The sequence below is a fragment of the Panthera leo genome, chromosome C1 (genome assembly GCF_018350215.1).
Source record: "Panthera leo isolate Ple1 chromosome C1, P.leo_Ple1_pat1.1, whole genome shotgun sequence".
In the NCBI taxonomy this organism is placed as follows: domain Eukaryota; kingdom Metazoa; phylum Chordata; class Mammalia; order Carnivora; family Felidae; genus Panthera; species Panthera leo.
The window spans coordinates 160,780,089-160,800,658 of record NC_056686.1 but is presented as its reverse complement, the minus strand read 5'-3'; the positions used below and the strand labels follow the sequence as shown (position 1 = coordinate 160,800,658).

General features: G+C 41.1%; 1 protein-coding gene and 1 long non-coding RNA gene across 5 annotated transcripts in view; one reads left to right on the top strand and one right to left on the bottom strand.

Annotated features, from left to right (window-relative positions):
* Positions 1 to 4,302: 4,302 nt before the first annotated feature.
* MAP3K20 (mitogen-activated protein kinase kinase kinase 20) overlaps positions 4,303 to 20,570 on the bottom strand; it is a 186,914-nt gene continuing 170,646 nt past the window's right edge. For 3 of the 4 annotated variants that reach the window (XM_042949153.1, XM_042949154.1, XM_042949155.1), the window contains exons 17-20: positions 15,637 to 15,753; positions 13,074 to 13,148; positions 10,080 to 10,230; positions 4,303 to 6,346 (exon numbers count right to left, since the gene is read on the bottom strand). In XM_042949153.1, coding sequence (XP_042805087.1) covers positions 5,646 to 6,346; positions 10,080 to 10,230; positions 13,074 to 13,148; positions 15,637 to 15,753 — 1,044 coding nt within the window. In that variant the 3' untranslated portion in view covers positions 4,303 to 5,645. The remainder of the gene's footprint in view (positions 6,347 to 10,079; positions 10,231 to 13,073; positions 13,149 to 15,636; positions 15,754 to 20,570) is intronic. The other variant, XM_042949156.1, reaches the window with a different exon arrangement.
* LOC122226252 lies at positions 10,578 to 15,348 on the top strand. Its single transcript, XR_006205531.1, has 3 exons — positions 10,578 to 11,528; positions 14,890 to 15,049; positions 15,144 to 15,348. It is a non-coding gene; the product is annotated as an uncharacterized LOC122226252 (long non-coding RNA).

Below are 20,570 nucleotides of genomic sequence, written 5' to 3'. Positions count from 1 at the left end.
ACAATGTCTATATGTGAATGTCTTGAACACACATAGTATTTCTATTCTCTTTTCTTCCTGTGACAAGCATTTATTGAGAGCCTGTGTTTATAGTGCTATACTCTAGAGATTCAAAGTGGAAAATCATACAGTTCACTATGATACAAAGAGCTGTTTCTTGGGAAAAATAGTCTGACTTTTCCCTGGGGGACTTGACTTAGCCTCAATTTGCTGTCAGTGATAAGCCCCAAATTTAATCAGTGCCTCTGAGTTCTCAGGGGCCAACTCCCATTGGCAAAGCTCACAAAAGGCTGATGTATAAAGTCAGAATGGCAAGTATTTTAACACTAGAAATGCAACTCTAAAGTGGATTGGAGACTCTTGGTAAGGTCACTTAATGAGAAGATTAGAGCAAGAATTTAGATGATTTATTATTTAGATGATTTGCTAGGCTCATTAATTAATGTATTCATTCAGCAAATAGACTGAGTACCAACTCTGTGGGATACACTGGTCGTCAAGATAGGCACGGTTCCTTGCCTTCAGAGATCTGATAGCCTAGTAGGACATACAGATAACTAAATTTGGGGACAATTATAACAATGGGGAATACATATGATTGAGTAACCAAAAGGTTCTCATGAGGGAAGGAAGGCCTTACCCAGGCCTGGGGATCTTGGAAGGTGTCCTGGAGGCAGTGATGTCTTAGCAGAGAGCTGAAGGATGACCTAGCCACACAGTGCCAAGGAAGCTGGATGGAGGGATTACCAGTTTTGAAGACCAGAAGGAACATGGCAGCAATTCAGTGTGGCTAGAGCATGGTGTTTGATTGCCGTGGGGAGAGGCAAATGGGGATACAGAAGAACGGGACCATATGACTGTCTCCACAGCAGGTTCATATTTCTCCAACTGAGTGGATTCTCATGTCTGTTTGGAAGGGGTTCTGCTGGACAATATTGTCCTCCTTAAGGGGTCTCCGTGCATGACTGCATAGATTGTGCCCAGCATGAAGGCCTGGCGTGGATAGTATGGCTAACCTTTTACTTTATGGGTCACCTCATCTTGGGCTTCCAAGATTGACCACCCCTGGTTGTCTCCAAACCTGTCTCCAAACCTATACCCTGACCCTCCCTCCACCTCTAGAAGGTTCATGCTGTCTTTGGATTGCCTCGTACTTCCAGTCTGATTTGCAAACATGTTCTTCAGATCTGGGAGATATTGCAGCATTTGTGGCCATTCCACTGATTACATCTCAGAGGTTAGTCTTGCTTTCCTGTTGACACATTCTTGGGCATCCCTGCACTGTTCTCACAGAGGACCTTTGGGGGAGTGGGTTTGAAGGGTTGAGTAGTGGTGCTAAGGAGTGAGTGATGAAAGGCCTGCAAGAGGAGTACCGAATGGGGAAAATTGTTGGAAATGTGGAGGGAGAAGCAGGATGTTCCCTGGATCTTGAGGCCTGAGTGGGATTTCTCTAGTGGTAAGGAAAGGATCTGGACGCCTGGGGGACTGTTGAGGATATGGATCATTGGTTCTGGAGAGTTAATCTTGATTTTGGTTTTGCATGAATGAACTATGAGGGCATGAGTCTTCTTCATTCTTTAACCCTCTTGATTTGGCCATGCATTATTTGGTAAGCTCATTCGTCAAAGGAAAAGGGCAATTGAGTAAAAAGTCACTGGTGCCGGCTCCGCTGAAGTCTGGACAAGTTTGACCATGGATCTGGCATTTCTTCCACCTCTGGAATCTTAGAAACCAGTTTCAGTAATAGCAAATAGAGGTAAGCCCAGGGCTTATGCTCTGACTTCCCCAGGGCATCCTGGCCTACCTAGAGCCTCTCAGATCTGGTGGTGGCAAGAGATTTTATAAGCCTCCTAAGTACAGTGTCTATAATTTAAAATTTCAGTAATGCTATGTCCTGAACAAGTTGGCACAACCAAATCGTGGCATCCTATAACTGAGCAGTTTCTGAGAGCCAAAATTTTGGAAGCATGCCGTATCTGTACCAGCTTGTTGAGGCAAATTGATAGATTATGGAGAATGTACTTATAAAGTAGCTGTTACTTCTCTAATGGAAAAATCTCCGTGAAGTCAGAATGCCCAGAGCTGTGTCCAGGATGTTCTGGCTCTGCTACTTCGTACTACTGGACATTTTGATTTCCCTAGGACATCTGACTCTATATGGATGAAATATTTTTATCAAAACTATATAATTATTAAGATTTTTTTTCAAGAAAGAATTGCATGAAGTGAATGTCATTGTCAATTTAATTTCCTGATTTTCTATCCAACATAATAAAATTGCCCCTTTTTTTTTTAATTTTTGAGAGAGAGAGAGAGAGAGAGAGACAGAGAGACAGAGTGCAAGGAGGGGAGGGGCAGAGAGAGAGAGAGGGAGACACAAAACCTGGAATAGGCTCCAGGCTTTGAGCTGTCAGTGCAGAGCCTGATGCAGGGCTCAAACTCGGGAATAAGGAGATCATTCCCGGACGCTTAACCGACTGACCCACCCAGGTGCCCCGCCTCTCATTTTTATATTAAATTTTTTATTGTATCATTTTTTCCCCATGGGATCAGTTCTTTTCAATTTAAATTTTAAATGAAGGTTTTATATATCAAAAGTTGTTTTGTTGAAATTTTACCAGTTATCACTTGTGCCACTGTGGGTATTCTTTTGTGGCAATTGTTTCTTAATCTAATTTTCCCAGGTTAGATTTTACCATTCTCAATTTCACTGTGAATAGTTTTAAATACTGCAGTTTAATTGTTATTATTCTTATGAACTATATTCGTTATTAACTGGTTGAAAACAATTGTTAGTTTATATTTATTTCTAAAATTAGTCCCTGATAAATAATCTCCAGTTTTCCTTTACAGATTTGGGATTATTTGATTATTCAGACTATTTCTATAGAATTGCTAATTCAGTGACTTTGCAGAGAGCAAAATATCTTGCTTTGTTTGGGCTGAGCCTAGAATAATGACTACCTGTATGGTAGCAACCGACATAGATTCAGCAGTTCCAGATCCTGTCAAAAACCTCCTTAATGACACTAAATCGCCACATTTAGAGATGCCCAACTCAAGATGTATTTTCTTAATTTGTTTCTACTGGAATTTTTTCTCTTAAAATATCCTTTTTTTTTTTTTTTTTTTAATCCAGCCTCTTGTAAGTTCTATAATTTCTCATTGTTGGCAACTGATTTAGTTGGATGGAAAAAAAAATTCTATTAATCCTTGCTCTGTTCTTATTTCATCTTTCAACCTGGCAAGCAACTCTTGGTGAATAAGCATCATTAGAAAAAAAGAAAGAAAGAAAGAAAGAACATCCAACTCTTATTATTTCTTTACAACCAAGAATCAGATTCTAGATATTGTTGTTTTCGTTTTGACTGGGAGCATTGATGCTAACAAGTATTTTTTCCAAGAGGTATTACAAAATGGTCAGTTTTGTGTGCTCTTGGAACAACCAATTTGCAATCAGCTACTACACTAAATAGGGCTGAGGTCATTAAGTCATTTCACTACCAGCCTGGATTCTCTAACCCATAGCCAGGAAAGCAAGAAGTAGAGAAAATAGACTGTAACAAGCAATCATTCGTGTAACACTTTTTAAACTAGAGTCTTAAATAATTCTTCAAAATGCCCATTTTGGTTAGTAATTAAAGCCATACTTTGTGTTCCTTTCAGACTGACTTAGTTAAGACTCTGTTCTGTGTTTAGCCACTTACCCAAAAATTCTCATCAGAGAAATTTATTGCTTATTTGGAAGCAGCATGCCATTAAGGTAGCATACTTTCTATTAGTCCATTTTTCTTTAAATTTAAACTCAAAGGGCATGGGGAAAATAATTGAAAACAGACTGTAGTAGCTATCAGATTTGTGAGAAAAGATCACAGTGGAGCTTACAACCTTAGAGATGTTGGTTATCCATGATGGAAAAGAACACCTTGCTCTCTGATTTTACCATTCTCCATTGCTTTTGCTTATAAATGCAGGTGGCAAACAATACAACTTACAACATTGAATTGTTGCATCAACGTTTAGGTCACAGCTTCCCTTGTAAATAAAGGTCATTTCCTATAACCTTGACTTTATTGCCTCCCAAAAATGGTTTCCTCCACCAGGCCCCAGGCACTGTGTTAGAGCAGATCCGCTTCTCTGGGAATATAAGCATGTCCTTGATGACTGGTTTCTATTAAGAGAGAACTCAACCCCATAGAATTACCAGTGTGGCATTTGAATTTCTACAGAGCACTGAGAATCCTGTGCAGGCAAAGGACACTGGATATTCAGGGTTAGTGAATGTTGAACAGAATCTCAGAATGTATTGGAATGTAACATTTATTTATTTGACATAAAAGTTTATTTCCTCCTGACTTTCTGAATTGTAAACAATGAAGAATTTCCCAAGTTGGATCTCACGATTCCTGTCCTAAACGGCAGGCAGTTTCCTCCCACCTGTACCGGTTACCTCTTTTCCCCAGCTGCTTAGAGCTTTCTTGCTTCAAGGATGGTATTTACTGGCTGGTGCTAACAAAGATGTTGGTAATTTTAAATTTCTTTGGCTTGTGGCTTGTGACGTTATTATCCCACTCTGTGTCTGTTTTCTTTCAGATTTTAGATTTCTGACATTCCAGGGGGTCTTTGTGGACTTTTTTTTCCCTCTTTGCTTCTCCTTTAGTAAAATGTACAAAATAATATTCAAAAGCAGTCCCTGGGAGCTTTGGAAAAGTAGTAACCACAAATCTCCTAGGCAGTTTAGATCTTTGGTTTCAGATGAGTCTTAATGAAGGAGATATGCATCATAATCAAGATTAAGTTCAATAACCTCTTTTATTGCCTAAAAATGACAAGCCAAATTACTTCAGCTCTGACCAGGATAAGAATCCAAATACCTTACTAAAATAAATACGAACCAGCAGTGTCAGGATGCGGGTAAGGCAAGTGAGGCCCTTGCCTAGGGCACAAAATTTAAGGAGGCCTCAAGAAAAACAACCAAAAACTCCCAACATCTCAGTAATCGAGATAAATGATATTTTAATGCAGTATTTTTTAAATTAATGCAAAAATTCATGATGAACAAAATATCAAAGTTTTCAAATAGGATCTACAGTAACAGTGCCTTACCAAGCCATACCGGGGTCTAAGACAAGAGGGAAAATCAGTAATACTGATCCTATATTTATGTAGAATTTTGATTTGTTTATCACAGAATTTTTGCATTAATTTTCATTTATTTAAATATTGCATTAGAATGTTATGTATCTTGATTGCCGAGCTTCCTGGTACCCCCTGAACTTTTGCACCCAAGACAAGTGCCCCACTGAACCTCACCCTAGCCCAGGCCCTGCTAACCAGAATGGCGGTGGTTAGGGAAATGAGGTGGCATATCCCCTCCTGTCAAAATGTTAATTTGGGGTATGGGGATGCAGGTATGTATAGTTATGTTGAAGTCTAGTTATCATCCTTGGCAGCCAACATCCATCATTTTAGCTGTGGTTTGGCTGTAGTCTCAATTAGAAGGCATTTCCTAAATCCAAAATTGGAAAAGTTGTCTTTTTGTTAATTCCGTCTGAAGGTATTATCAAAATCCATTACATCTTAAAAAAGAAAAAAAGAAAAGGAAAAAAAAAACCTGCTTAAGAAAACTTCTCTAGTTCAGTTCATCAAAAGTTTCTCCTTCCCCGGTAGTTTCCTCTGGCTCTTTCCCTGTTAGTCTTGGCAGGAGAGGGCCTGTGAGGTTTCTTTCGGTATTCCACTTTTGTCCATCCTCCTTCGCTGACTCTGCTCTCCTCTTCACTGGCTCTTGAGTCTGTCTCTGTGTGCAGAGGCATCCCCGGTATGGTCCTGGACCGGTGGCAGTCATTTGGACTTCTCTTAAAGTCAGGCGACTGGTGAGTATTGAGTGCTGACTGAGAAACCCCGTAGAATTTTCCAGAATATCTTTCTCTTGAAGGAGTGGAATGCTGACTTTTCCCACTGTACCTTCCCCTAGGAGAAGAATTGAGTGATGCACTACCACGATCATATTTGTTTTTGCTTCTCTCTGAGTACCGACCCCTCTCTAAAGAGTTGTCACTTGGAAGACTGGAAAAGCCACTGTCCCTGGAGTTGAGATGCAGAGAAGAGAAGTTTTTGGTCAGTCCATACTGAGTAGGAGAGGAGCTTCTGGATTGGTTTATAGGTGTAATCTGTTGATACTTAATGGGCACCTGGGTCCGCCTTACGGCAGCAGCATAGGAATCCTGGTCATTGAAATATGAGAAGAACTGTGACCCCAGAATAGGATTGCTCTGAGAACGTTGTAAAGAAGTATCGGATGCAATCTGCCGCATCCTCAGAGTATCCAGCCACTGGCGATCAGCACCTGCAGAGGAAATGGAAATGAGCATCTTTTAAGCCACTGTAAAGCTGCAGGTCTAATTCATAAGACTGCCTTGAGATAATTCAAGCCTGTTTGGATGCTTCAATCTTTACCATTCAGAGAAGTTCTAGGCTAGGTATAAGGACATTTCCTTTATTATTAGAAACACTTTTTAAAAAATAAGGGTGATTGCACTTACTGAGTATATGTTATATGCTTGGCATTGTTCCATAGGCTTTAATTACATGACCTTATTTAATCCTCTCAATAATCTTCTCAGGTAAGTACTAATAATCTTTTTCTGTAAACAAGGAGACTGCAGCTTGGGAGGCTAGGTAACTTGCCCAAGGTCACTCAGCTAATCCAGGTCTTTCTGCATCTAAAACCCATCTTTTTCCCACTTAGCCATGTTGTCACTTCTAGAGATTGCTATTGGTGTGTTTTGAATGGTAAGGGCATGTTCAGTAAATGAAAGGCTTTTTGCCACCAGGCACTTTTAAATCCTCAAGAACCCTCAGTGCAGATAAAAGAAATTGGGTTCCAGCCGGTTGAGACAGCTAGGGATTGCTTGGAAGAAAGACTGTTCACATCTCCAGAGGAGAGATTCTGAGGTCCAGGAATAAGAAATGGTTTGTTTTTGTTTTTGTTTTTGTTTTTAATCCATGAAAAATGAAGCTTCACAGCAAACAGGAAGAGAAGTTAAGGTAAAAAAAAAAAATGGTGAATTAACAGGAACCATTTGGTAAGCTCTATTTCAGTGAATAAGTAAGTCCCTCCCTCCTTGGGTCTTTTCTGCCTCCCCCAGGGCCTGAACCATATTGCCCACATTCTTGAGTTCCCTGTAGTCCTCCCTGGGCTGTTCTTGCCATGAGTTCTGGAGAGGAATAGAAGCCCGCTCACTCCTGACTCCCAGCAAGCAGCCTCCCTCACTGCCCTGCACAGGTTGACCTGCTGTGTCCAGACACTCCTCACAGCTTCACCCAACCGCAGTGTCTTCTTGCCTTCCCCTTGATTTCTCTGAAATTTTAGCTTCTGACAGAGCCCTGATTTTGTCCTGCATCCAACCCCCTGCTGGAGCCATGCACAGTGGGGGACGCTGACCACATTCTGGCTCTAGTGGCAGACTTTGATTGGCCTGAGCCAGATGCAGTGATATCATGTTTAGGACTGGACAAGTTGCTCAGTTCTGGCCAAGGCAACTGGAGAGGTGGTCTGCTGGCGGCATGTAGGCAGGTCTTTCTCACCCCTGGACAGGAGAGCAGGGAAGGCATCGGCCTTTTGTGGCCTCTGCACGTTGCCGTATCTTTGTGTGGCGACAGTAAATGTGGCAGAGCTAGGCGGTGGGCAAAGGCACATACTAAGATGGCAGAGCAGAAGGAAGGAGAGGTTTGTTCCTGGTCCTCAACATGAGTGAGCCAGCTTCTCTCACTGGGCCTGAGCCCAGCTGCCTTCTGGACTTCTTCAGTCCAGAAGATAACTATTTTATTACAGCTGAAACCCGTGTTTCAGAGCTTTTGCATGCCAAGGTTGCTGGTCCCTCCTCCCAGTTTTTGATTCATCAGGTCTGGGGTTGGGCTTGAGAATTTGCATTTCTAACAAGTTCCCATTGATCCTGAGGCTACTGTTCCTGGGACTGCACTTTGGTCCATTTGGGAGGAAGACAGTTGAAGTTGGATTTTCTGTTACTTGCAGCTAAAATATATATCCTAATTGGTCCAGGTGGTGTCCTCTGAGTTTTCACAGCAAAAGGGAAAAAGAAATACAAGGAAGAAGGAAGGGGGAGGCAAACTAGCTAAAACTGAAGTGAGCCATGGGGGGGGGGGGTCACTCTCTCCTTTTATCCCACAACCTCTCCAGTTAATAATAGAGGGAAAGGTTTATCCAAAGCCATTCTACTGGGAGATTGAAGGGTATTGACGTTTCCTAACTCTCTTAGAGAAATAATTTGCTTTCTCCCAAAAGATTTAGACATCAGAGAGGTACAGGACACTTGTCAGACATCTGCTTATTGTCCTCTTTGGGGAATGTCTCTCCCCTGTCTCCACCCATATGGCTACAGTTCACCGCACAGGATGTCCTCACCACCTGCGTCCCCCACTGGGCTATGCTACCCACCACCACCTCCTCCTGCTGATAGAGTTAATTGGTCCAGAAGAGAATGCTTGGAAAAAACAGCAACAGTCTTACTCCAGGAAATCTAGAATTGGAACTGTTGAAGTATTTGGTGATTCTCAAAGTGGTGGGATTTGAACCATGTAAAACTTGGAGGCAGTTGGCAGCTATTCTGTGTCCTGTGGCTGGGGAAACAGAAAACCAGCTTTTAGTAAAAGGGAAAAATATAGCAGAAGTGGAGAGAGAAGACGCCCACAGATTGCACAGGAGTGTTGTAGGGATCAAATAGAATCGTAGCAATGAAAGTAAAATGTGGCCGGTAAATATTAATTATTTGGGAGGGGAAAATTATTATAGTAAGAAGTCCTTTTAAAGGTGATAGTAGGCATGCAAGAAGAGATTGTTGGATTACCAAATAAAAGAACTTAGAAATGCCATGCTCCAGGTAAGGGCCACTAGTGAGAATCAACACCCATTACCTGGGTTAGTGGTGTGTAGAAACAGCTTGCCCTAAGAGAGGTTTGAAAATATGTGTGTACCCGAGAAGGCTTGGTGAAAACTCCAGTTCAGTTGTGGTGGCCAGAATGTCTTGTCATGATTCATTGTGAAAGAAAATAACCAAACCAACTGCCCCACCCCCACCCCCCCAGCTGGCCGATGTATGGAAAGATCTGGTCCAGTTGGTAAGCTAGTCCTGAGAGTAGAGGACGGTTAGCTAGGTTCTCATAACTCAGTGACAGCAGTCATCGGGGTACGTTATCTCCATGCCATCAAAGAACCTTATGATATGGCTTTTCAGGTATATTTTCTTACCAGGAAAAATAATGCACTGACCAGGAAACATGTATTTCTGGTTCGCTGGGCAGGTATATTTCTCCTGGTAAAAAGTGAATTGCATGGGGGTTTATGCACCCAACTTCCATGCATCTGTTAGCTTGTTGCAGTCCCCCAGAGCCTAACTCTGGGTTGTATTAGAATTTCTAGACATCTATGAAGGTGAAGGTCAGGACCTCTTCCCTGAATCTACCAAATAATGACCAATTTAACAGCAAGGCGGCCAGGCTTCCCTTGTGTAATTTCTAAATTGTTTCAGTGTAGCATCTGTAATTACTGTCACTACTGTCCGTCATATGCATTTCATGTTTTCTCTTTCTCTGTCCTCCCTTACCTTTGTTATTCCCCTCTCTTCCTCCCTTCCTCCTACCCTTCCCCTATCATTCTTATGCTCTGATGTATCCGTGGTGTTCAGGATGCAAGAAATTGCCCCAGTCATCACATTGGTTTCATAGGAATGTTTGCGGGACACGGAAGATTAATATCTGTCTATGACTTGGGAAACGAAATATGTCAGTGTATAAATAGACATATGCTTATTTACCAGTATAACATAATTATTAATTTTCGTCTTTATCATAGTTATCCAAATACTGAAATTTATTGTAATATGCTAATATTTATAAGCCCATAAACACTACTGTTCATATAGTATGTGTATAAGACCAATATTCTAAAAATAGAAGAAGGAAGTCTTATATTGTCTGTTACCAGACTGGCACTTATCCCTGGTATGAGAAATTGATATTTAAGGTTTTGGAATCTAGTCTAGCACACATCTCTAACTTACTTGAATCAGACCTGCTTCTAGAGCTGCCCTCTAAGTTGGGGAGTAGTGTCTGAATGGCAAGCTGAACGGCTTTCACTTCATCCTGAGGTTTCATTCTACTCCACTGAATTGAGTGGACATGTTTAGTGCTCTTGGGAGCTCTAACATCACTCTGTAAAAAAAAAAAAAAAAAGAGAGAGAGAAACAACGACATGCTTGTGCTTATAAAACAGGAAGAAAAGAACTCAAGTTATTATGTTACTCCCATTTAACTCCTGAGAACACTATTATCATAATGCATTAGGTGAAATATCAGCCTGCCTAAATATGGTAATCTGATTAAAAGGAAAGTGTTTTGTTTGTTTTTGATTTATTTTGAGAGAGCACACGTGTGCATGCACAAGAGCAGGGGACAGGCAGAGAAGAGAGAGAGAGAATCTCAAGTAGGCTCCATTGTCTCAGCCTAGAGCCCAATGTGGGGCTTGATCCTACAACCCAGAGATCATAACCTGAACCGAAATCAAGAGTCAGATGCTTAATTGAGCCAACCCAGGCGCTCCTAAAAGGAAAGTTCTGACCACTTTATTCCTTAGTGGATTATAGTAGTTCAAAATGTCGTTGTCATCTCCCAGAATTTATTCTATCTGGTGAATCTCAACTTACCTTTTTGCTTACTAAGGACTGAAAAACAATTTCTTCTGTTTAGAGTACTTGAAGACAGATTTGAATACATAAAAATCTGACCCCTGTTTTGCCCACGACTGCCTTTGATCAGCAGGGTAACTGAGTGGGTGTGGGCAGTCTGGTGGATAATTATCCCCATGGAGGGTGCAGGGTAACAGATACAAAAGTGAGACTGGGTAGGGAGGTAAAAATAAGGACTAGAAAAAGGAGAAGATACCAGATCAAGACACACCACCTTCTCATCCTGAAACCCTTCATCACCGGGTGTCACAAATCAGGTTCAGGAGCCTCTCAGACTTCGATATGGTTATGAAAATATGTTTAAAAAACCCTGCAGTGACAATTACAGACACAAGTAGCACATCATCACAGAGTATAAGGAGAAGGAGGAAGAGGAAGGAGAGAGGAGAAGAAAAGTTACTAAAAAGAAGGCTCTCCTGCATAGTGGGGGCTGGTCAACAGGTTCCACAACAGTCTAGATTCCATGTTTCTCAGGACCAATCAACTGTTCTTATTTAGGTTTTATGTCCTACCAGCAGCACTTTGACAGTTAATGCTATTTCTCAGGCACCTCATCCCTGACAAGCTGTGCTCCCTGGCTGGTGAGGATAAGGAACTATTGTAATACTCATTGGCTTCCGGCATCAGATCACCCTGGATAAGTGGACTAGCCAGGGTATGGATTTCCAATGCTGAATCAGAGCCAATCTGGCGGCTCAGAAGACCATCACAATGCAGCAGTGCATGGAGTCCATTTACAGGCTGACTTCCCTCATCTTACTGCTGGTAAGGGAACAGGTAGGACAGCTGAGGAATAGTGGAAACTGTTTATAGTCCGAGAGCCTGGGTGTGACTCCACCGACCACCCCAGACCTCGGGACCTCGTTCTATCTCTCTGAGCCTGTTTTCCCTATGAAAGTTAATGCTGTCTATCTCTCAGTATTTATACAACGTTAATGGGATAAAACAGGTGTAAACTCCTGTTATAGTGCCTGGGTCTTGGTGAATCCTTACCAAATGTTTCCTGAATGAATAATAAAATGAATGAATGAAATACATGTCCTTTTGATGGCAGATGCATATTAATATAATATCTCCATGTGTCATGAGACTCTGGGGTCTACTTCTTCCCCTCCCCCCTGTTCCTGCAGGGTTTCTCTACCTTGTAAAGCATTATGTTCCACCAGCCATGTAGATATTGCTGATTTTTAAAAAAAAAGACTTAAATGCTTATTAATTTTTGACCGAGAGACAGAGTGTGAGTGGGGTTAGGGCAGAGAGAGAGGGAGACACAGAATCCAAAGCAGCTCCAGGCTCTGAGACATCATCACAGAGCCCGATGCAGGCTTGAACCTACAGAGCGTGAGATCATGACCTGAGCCAAAGTTGGCTGCTTAACCGACTAAGCTACCCAGGCACCCGAAGATATTGCTGATTTTAAAAACATAATTAGATTATTTTAAGCAATAGACTGCTTAAAACACCCCATTGGCTTCCAGTTGTGTTCATAGTAAATCCAAACTCCTCACTGTGGCCCCACGAAGCTCTGTGATCCAGCCTGCCCCTTTCGGGAGCTTTGTCATTGTCCTCTGTGCCTCAGGAGCTTGGCCTTGACTCTCCTGTGCTCTTTCTTGCTGCCTCCTCCTCAGAGGAGAGGCCTTCCCTAACTAACCACCCAGTCTCATGGCCCAAGTCTCACTATTTTCTGGTTACCACTTATCACTCTCTGCTTATTGCTTACCTATTTATTATCGATCTCCTCTCACTGGAACCTCAAGAGAGAGTATAGATTTAGTCTGCCCTAATCATAGAAGAGTAACTGTCAGTAGGTATTTGCTAAATATGTGAATTTTAATCTTAGTAGCATATTTTTTAAAGTGTCAGTTTTTCTATTTATCCATATATAAAATATATGGAATCTGTTTTTGAGAATAGACCTCTCTCCCCACCAGGTGATAGTAGAAGTTGTTCTCTGTCCTTGTGAAGAATCGCTGATTTACCCCTAAACTCTAAGCACTAAGAAGGCAGAGCTTTGGTTTGGTCACTGTTTGGTATAACCCCAGTACCTAACATGTTACACAGCATGTAGATGTTCAATCATTAGCTGATGAATGGATGTATTACTGTCTCAATCTTTACCTGGGCAAGAATATCCTGTTCTCTTTCCTTACCAGCATTTTGTTAGAGTAATTATGTTAATCTTCCCATATTCATGTTGGTTAAATAATTTCTCTTCCGATTTTAAGCACTGTTGAGGGAGCTAATAAATTCCTACTAAGAAACTGATGGTAAAGCCACCAGCACCCCACCCTTGCCCAACCCCAAGCTTACCTCATATGTGACAGTGCATTCTACAGTCTGATTTTCCATTATTCCTACATTCCACTTCTCCATTACAAAGGGGGGCTGAAAAACAAAAGTTAGGATGGTCTAGTGCCTGCCCTACTATGGCATGGATCTTTGAGGCCAGCTGTGCCATATGCAATTGGCAAATAGGGTATAATGTCAGATTATCATGAAAGTCATGGTGTTGGTTCACGTGTGATTACTCACAACATGCTAATGTCTTGGATGTTAGTTTTCATAAGACCTCTTTTTCTGTAATTCTAAACATCTAGTCTTAGTCCCACGATCTTCTCTTTTCTGATATACTACTCAACCCTATCATTAGGTCATTCATTATTCATGTTAATATTTTGAAGCATCAGTAGAAATCTCTGATAATTAAGAGAAAGACTTAACTATACAAACTCAGAAGTGCCTTCTTTGAATGCAAGCAATGGCTGGGTTAGTAGTTTCAACAACTACTCTGTTTTCACTGTATCAGGCTATCCAGCAAGGCTGTGCATGCAAAGGCTGCTTTGTGGCAACATTATTAAATGAAAGGATTAATGAAGAAGCCTATGCCTTTCACAAGGAGACTATGTCACCCCAAAACATAGCACTTTGACAGGTGTATTGTATTTTTAGCTGAAGACCATCAAAACCCAGAAGACTCAAGAAAAACTTTTACCTCTCCCATAACTGCCTGAAAGAATTTAGATAGGGCACCTGGCCCAGAAAAAGAGCTTTTATCAGAGATACTTTTTTTTTTTTTTTTAATCTGAAAGACCTATCTGCATGGCAGGGCAGGCTTCTAACTACCAAACATCTGCTCTTGTTATCTCCCTGTGAATTGCCTTCCCCTCTTTGAAGCCCCAGGCCCCTGGCTCATTCCTTAGCTGAGGATGGCATATATTAGCCTCAGCTTCCTGACTTGCCCGTAAGTCTCACATCTTTGGGGCTCCTGTATGTACAAAATTAAATTCTTCTCCTGTTAATCTGTCTTATGTTAATTTAATTATTAGACCAGCCCAAGAACTTAGAAGGGTAGAAGGAAACTTTTTCACCCTGACACCTTGGATCCCATTTTAACTTTGATGAAAATGGTTTTTATTATAAGTGAATCTCCACTCTTTTAACCACCCTCCACCCCTTCATTCTATACTTAAGTCTACAAATGACTGGCCTTGAGATGGGTACAAAGCACATGTGGTAGAGATTTAACTGGGTTCTTTTTTTTTTTTTTTTCCTTTTCTCTCTTTTTAATTAGTATTGTTATGATTCTGTTGATGTTAAAAGTTCTACAGATTTTGAATGGTCTCCCCCAATCCTGTTTTTCCTATAGCCCCCAGTTAATGTTGGTGTGTGATTTTGCACAAGATGTGGTTCTTTGGGAGTGCATATGTGGCACTATACCAGAAACACCTGTATTTGGCTTTAGAGCTGTACCCTGTCATTTTTGCTGTGAGTGGCTTCCTTCTGTTAGCAAGCAAGGACTTGGATCTTGCTTCTAAATGGCATAGGTTGGGGGGAAGGAGCAAGGATCTGTCCAGCCTTTAAGACATCAAAACATCATGTCCCAACAAAATAAAGGAAAGTTAAAACCAGATCATAACCTTTACAGATAAATAACACCATTGAAATGACTCCCAGTTACTCAGAAGATTCCAACAATGAATATCAAATCAATTGACTTGATGAATACACTTGTAAATTAAAAGGACTTGGATGTTTAGCAATCTTATGCCTGGGAAGGGAACACATTTGCAAGTCTAATGCTGTGGCTTTGAAGACTCTTCACTTCCCCACTTGTGTTTGTACCTAGGTTCTTCTGTGCTACCCACCCCACTTTCTTCACTGTAACCAAATACACAGTTCATCACGTACTAAAGAGTGGCTTATGTGAAGTTTCAAGTGATGGTCTGATGGATAGCATGGTTATTCACCCAAGTTGTTGACTTTCTCCTCCTGTTGAAGTCTCAAAGGTATTTTTTCAGATTTATTGGGACAGAACTGAATTTTTTTCCATTTTGAGGAGAAGCTAAGCATTTCTCTCAATCTGTCTTTTGTGTTGTAAAGGGCATGCTTCTACCACTGACCCTGAAGTAGTGAGGTGTTCTCTGGCCGGAGGTGTGAACTCAAGGAAGCTATGAAGACATCAACAGGTGCCTCCTGAATAACCTCACCTCAGTCCTTCAAGAAAGCCTTCCTCCGCACAAGTTTTTCAAAGTTTAAAAAATGACCTCAAATTTGAGGTAAATATTTTCATCATTGGCATTTTCTTTCCTTTAACAAATGACAGAGTAAGCATAAAGAAATAGAGAAGAAAATAAAAAAAAATTTAAACGACACTTTCTTGTAGTACTTTTTAGTTCACACAGCCTAAGTGGAATTTTAACAAAAACTATTATGATCTCAATCGGCTAAATAAAATGTGCCTTTCAACAGGCAGCTTGAAGCTGAGCTGACGTGAACATCGACAAGCACAAAAGCACACTGCTGGGGGATTTTAATGTCTTTGTTTGATATCTGTGAATTCAAAAAAGCTTTTAAGCCGTAAATAGAACCCTACCTTTGTCATCTTTAAAATCTCTGCATCAGGTAGGTTAGTGTTGAATGTCACATCTTTGATGTAGGTTATTGCAATTTCATCCCCATCCATCTCCATATACATTTTCCACTTACAATCCTAGAATTAAAAGCAAAATTATAGAATTTCAGAGAGTGAAACAATTTCTCTAGTCCCAATGTTTTATAACACATGAAGTTTCCTAAATGAAATATTGAGGTAATTTTTTTTCCTTTTTTGAAAAAAGGACATGAAATTAGATCTCTTTATATATTTAAACAACCCCCAGTTCGTGCAGTCTTGAGACATAATTTATCAGTGTAAATGTTCTATTGTTATAGGAGTTGCAAACTCAAAATCCTAAAGGGACCAGGCATTTAATAATGAAAATGAGTAAAGCCAGGCAGTTTCATTATAGAGCCCTAAATTGTCATCTTTCAAAATAGACCCATTTAATTTACATATTAAACATTGTAGGAATATTTTTTTATTCGTACAAAGAAATGTGGACTTCCCATTTTGAAATACAAGGCCCTTTTAACTTTCACTTTGCCAGTGTTGATAATAATATGGGCTCAAGAAAGAGCTCACTTTCCTCTTAACAGGAGGGAACCCTGCAAATGTGATGTATGGCAACTGATAACTGGCTCATGTGTTGGGGAGTTACGGGAGGGTTAGGACTCTGGGGGTCTAAAGGGCAGCTGCCCTAAAGGGACAGCCATCACTCAGCTTCTGTTGCTTATCCCCATGTGGGAATATGACCTCAGTCTTGCTAGGTCCTTTAATGTTTCCCAAAAAGCTGGATATCTGGATTCTTATGTGAAACCTCTCGATTTTTAAAAATGATATCACGTTAATTAAATTTTCAGTAAAACCACCATGTAATGAAAAAGGGCTCTATATCATTAGTCACCAGGGATGTAAATTAAAATGTCCCCACAATGAGATACCACTATATGCCCACCAAATGGCTAAGATGGATAACATCCAATGTTGGCCAGGATTTTGAGCTCCTGGATTGCTGGTGGAAGTGTAAATGGTACAATCGCTCTGGGGAAGGCTTTGGCAATTTATTATAAACATATATCCATATGTATAAACATACATCTATTTGATGACTCAGAAATTCAACTCCTAGGTATTTACCTGAGAGAAATGAAAAAAGACTTGTACAGTGTTGCTCTGAGTAGCTTTATCATAATAGCCAAAAAACAAAAAAAAACAAAAAACCCAAAAAACAAAATTAAAAGCTCCCTAGAAACAGGCCAAGTGTTCATTAGGAGAATGAGTTAAGTATCATATATTCGCAGAATGGAATGTTACTCAGCAACACAAAAGGAGCAGATCATTGACACATGCAACAAGATGGATGAAATCTCAGAACCATTACAGTGAGTGAAAGAAGTCTTATACAAAAAAAAAAAAAAAACATACTAAGGATTCCGTTTATGTGACATTCTAGAACAGATAAAACCAATCTGCAGTGGCAACATTTCAGAAAAGGTTGTTTCTGCAGATGGGGATTGACTGGTAAGGGGCATGGTGAGACTTTACGGGGGGCTAATACTCTGTTCACAGGGGTTTGAGTCATATAGGCATATGCATTTGTCAAAATTCAGCGAATGTATACTTAAGATGTGTGCATTTCTTCTTGAACTCTAGCGCACTGAGATATTTAAGAGGAAGTGTATTGGTGTCTGCAAATGACTTTGACATGCATCAAAAACATGAAGATTGGTATATGGCTAGAGCGATAGATGGACATATATGTGATAAGGCAAGTAGAATAAAATGCTAATGGTTGCATTTAGCGGATAAGGGAGGATTCATTATAAATATATTTTTTTAACTTGGCTGTATGAGTAATAATAAAAATGTTGGCAGATAAACACTGTGTGTGCAATGAAAAGGAGAAATACGCCATGTCTTTGCACCAAATTTGACCCCTGAACCATAAATTCACCTTCTCTTTTACATTACTTGAAGAATGAAGGATTCTGAGAGGTTAAGGATAATGTAGTGAGCACCTTACATGCTGAAACTAGAAAATGCTCTCATAGGAGTAGACCTGGAATGTCTCCTGAGCAAGCTCAGACAAAATTATTATGGAAAAGCACTAACAAAGAGGCTGTTGAAAACCTGTTGGCTTCAGCAGAAAGCTGGGGGAGCCCTTTGTTTTAGGAAAACTTCTAGATAAATTGCACAACCAAGCAGGGCACGTGCCTGAGGGGAGTGACCCTCTTTGCCCAACCACATTCACAAGATGGAGAGCCAATTAGTGAAGGAAAAGGTCTATTCAATAATGTGAAAACCCAGTTTTCGGTTAACAGAAGTCAGATCAGTCACTCAGAATGGACAGATCTCTCAGTATTGCTCTGTTTTGGGGCTGCTCCCTGGGCAGCGGGAGCCCTGAGGTAACTGGGCAGCATAATGACTATTTGAAGTCATGACTGCACTTCTCTGACATGGCAAGAGCCTCCTCAAGCAGTGGCTGGAATAAAAAGCCTTAGGAAAGATGAGGTGACTTAGTTCGGTTTCTTTTGCCTGTCCAGTTTTGGAACGAAGTTAGCCAAATCACAGGTGAAAGACCTCAGGCTGTGTGTAAATGCCCGAGGCCCTCGGCTCTCCCACCTCACAGCCTGAGAACTCTCCTTGACCTCAGGCCTGCCATAGACCGGCCTGTGCACGCGCTCAGAGGAGCTCTCTGTTGAGAAGGGGTTGCTGACAGGTGGGAACTCACATTGCCGGAGTGCTTAATCTGCTCTAGGCATGCTGCTGGGTACTCTGTGCTATTTTTGTTTGAGATCCACAGTAACCCTGCAAGTTAGATTTATTTTCCCATTAGGTGAGAAAAATGAGGCTTAGGTAAATAAAGGAATTTTCCTAGGGTCTCCTGGCCATTAAGTGGTAGAGGTGGGATGATAATAGCACAAGGCCGCCTGGCTCCAGAGTTGGAGAAGCTGCCGATAGGGAAGGGCAATTGGGAGAGGTGGCAGGATGTACTCACTGGGCGGTTCTCAGAGCTCCACAATGGGACCAGCTATTGACAACAGGCAAGTGGGGGAAGGACCAGGGAAGATTTTGCTAATACAACTGAAAAAGCAAGTGGCCGCAGGTCCTCTCCTGCAGCAACTGCTTCCCTGTTCCCCAGAGTCCAACTTGGAAAAACAAGGGTCCCCATAATAGGGTTAGAGACCTTTTTACTTTTCAAATTCTCTTATCTGAAAGAAAGGCTTTTGCCTGAACCATAAAAGATAGCGACAGAAGCAATAAAACTATACTCAAAGGCACTGTAAGACAAGGGGGGCATTATCCATGTCATTAAATTACAAACCTGGGTGGGAAAGAAAATATGCAGTGTTCACTTCAATTATTAACTTAATCTGTCAGTGCCCTGACATAATCCTAGGGTTTTTTTTGAGGGGGGGGGGGGCATCTGTGATTTCACTGTTGCCTAGTTAAGAAAAGTAACCCTTAAATCAAGTCATGGAATTCTTTAAATTCTGCTCAATTTCCTATTACCCGCAGGTATTCTCTGCATTTTTGCTACACAGCGAGTCATTAAGTTGTCAATGAATTGCATTGCTCACAACTACCAGGATTTAAACAAAGTATTGAATTCTACAGGACCCAATAGAGACAGGATGCCATGTGATGAGTTCTTGACCAATCGATCACTGAAAAGGTTTTCATAGCAGTAACATGAATTAAATCATCAAGAACATCACTAAAAGTAACAACATATTTATGAGCCTAATATAGGATCTTACGTGCAAAATTGCTGCCTTTTTAGTTTCTTGGTAGTGGTAGGAACCAGGTAGTGGGAATGTGGGCTCAGATGTAAAAGCCATTCACTTTTACCAGGGTGAACTATTGATTTGGGCTTGATGTGAGTGACAGAAATGTGAGTATTGATTTATGAATCGGAAACATTCAAGAGTCACTTTGGACATCTTGTGAACAACTCGCAGTCCTGACAGGCAGAAATCAAAAGCAGACAGCTCTGTATTCTGAGAGCCTTTGGGGGCCCGAAAGGACTTCTTTCCCAAAACCATTTCACCCCTGGCAGTCTGAAATGGCCCTGTTACTCATTTGGTTTAAAGGGTTGATGGTGATGATTAAGATAGAAATAATATAGAAAAAGAGTATACATTAAGCCATTACTCGGGGAGTAGCAGGGAATGAGATGAAAGATGACAGCTGAAAGTCCAGCTCCTGGAGCTTGAATTCCATTTCTGTCACTTTCCCCCCAACCTTAGCCAACTTATATAACCTGTTTGGACCTCGGTGTTTCTATTCACAAGTATGTTGAATGAGGATTAAATGAGATAATGTAAATAAAGTGCCCAGCACAGTGCCAGAGCCAAATAAGGAGCTTGGAAAGGAGCAATTGTAATTATCATTACCAACATCAGTCACCAACACAGCTCCAATTAGTTTATTAGACTAGCCACCCCATCATCTAGCAGCGATCTAAGGGAATGGGCCAGAAGTTGAGTAAGCTTTGACAAGCGAGAAGGTACAGAGTGTTTAGACAAGGACTCTGGCCAGAGTAGGCAGGTGCGGTCAGAGCATCTTACTTGGGCACCCAGAGGGCACCAAAGTCTGGTATCAGTGTTGGAAAAAAAGAAAAAAAGATGTAGGCAGTGGCACCATAACAATGACTGGTCTTATGAAATAAACAGAAGAAGGAATAAACTTGTATCTTCTCACATAGATGGATTATAGAACACCAATTCTGCCCCTTCCTGCTTCAGCAGGTCCTAATGCGACCCTACCAATAGGAACCATCGGATGTCTGGAGGACGGTGGCTATGAAATGGGATTGACAGCCTGAGAGCCTTACCTTGATGAGGAAACTGAAGCATAGAGAGATGGGGAAATCTGACCAAGATCTCACGGACAGAAGGAGATGGAGTTCGGAACTGATCTAAGGT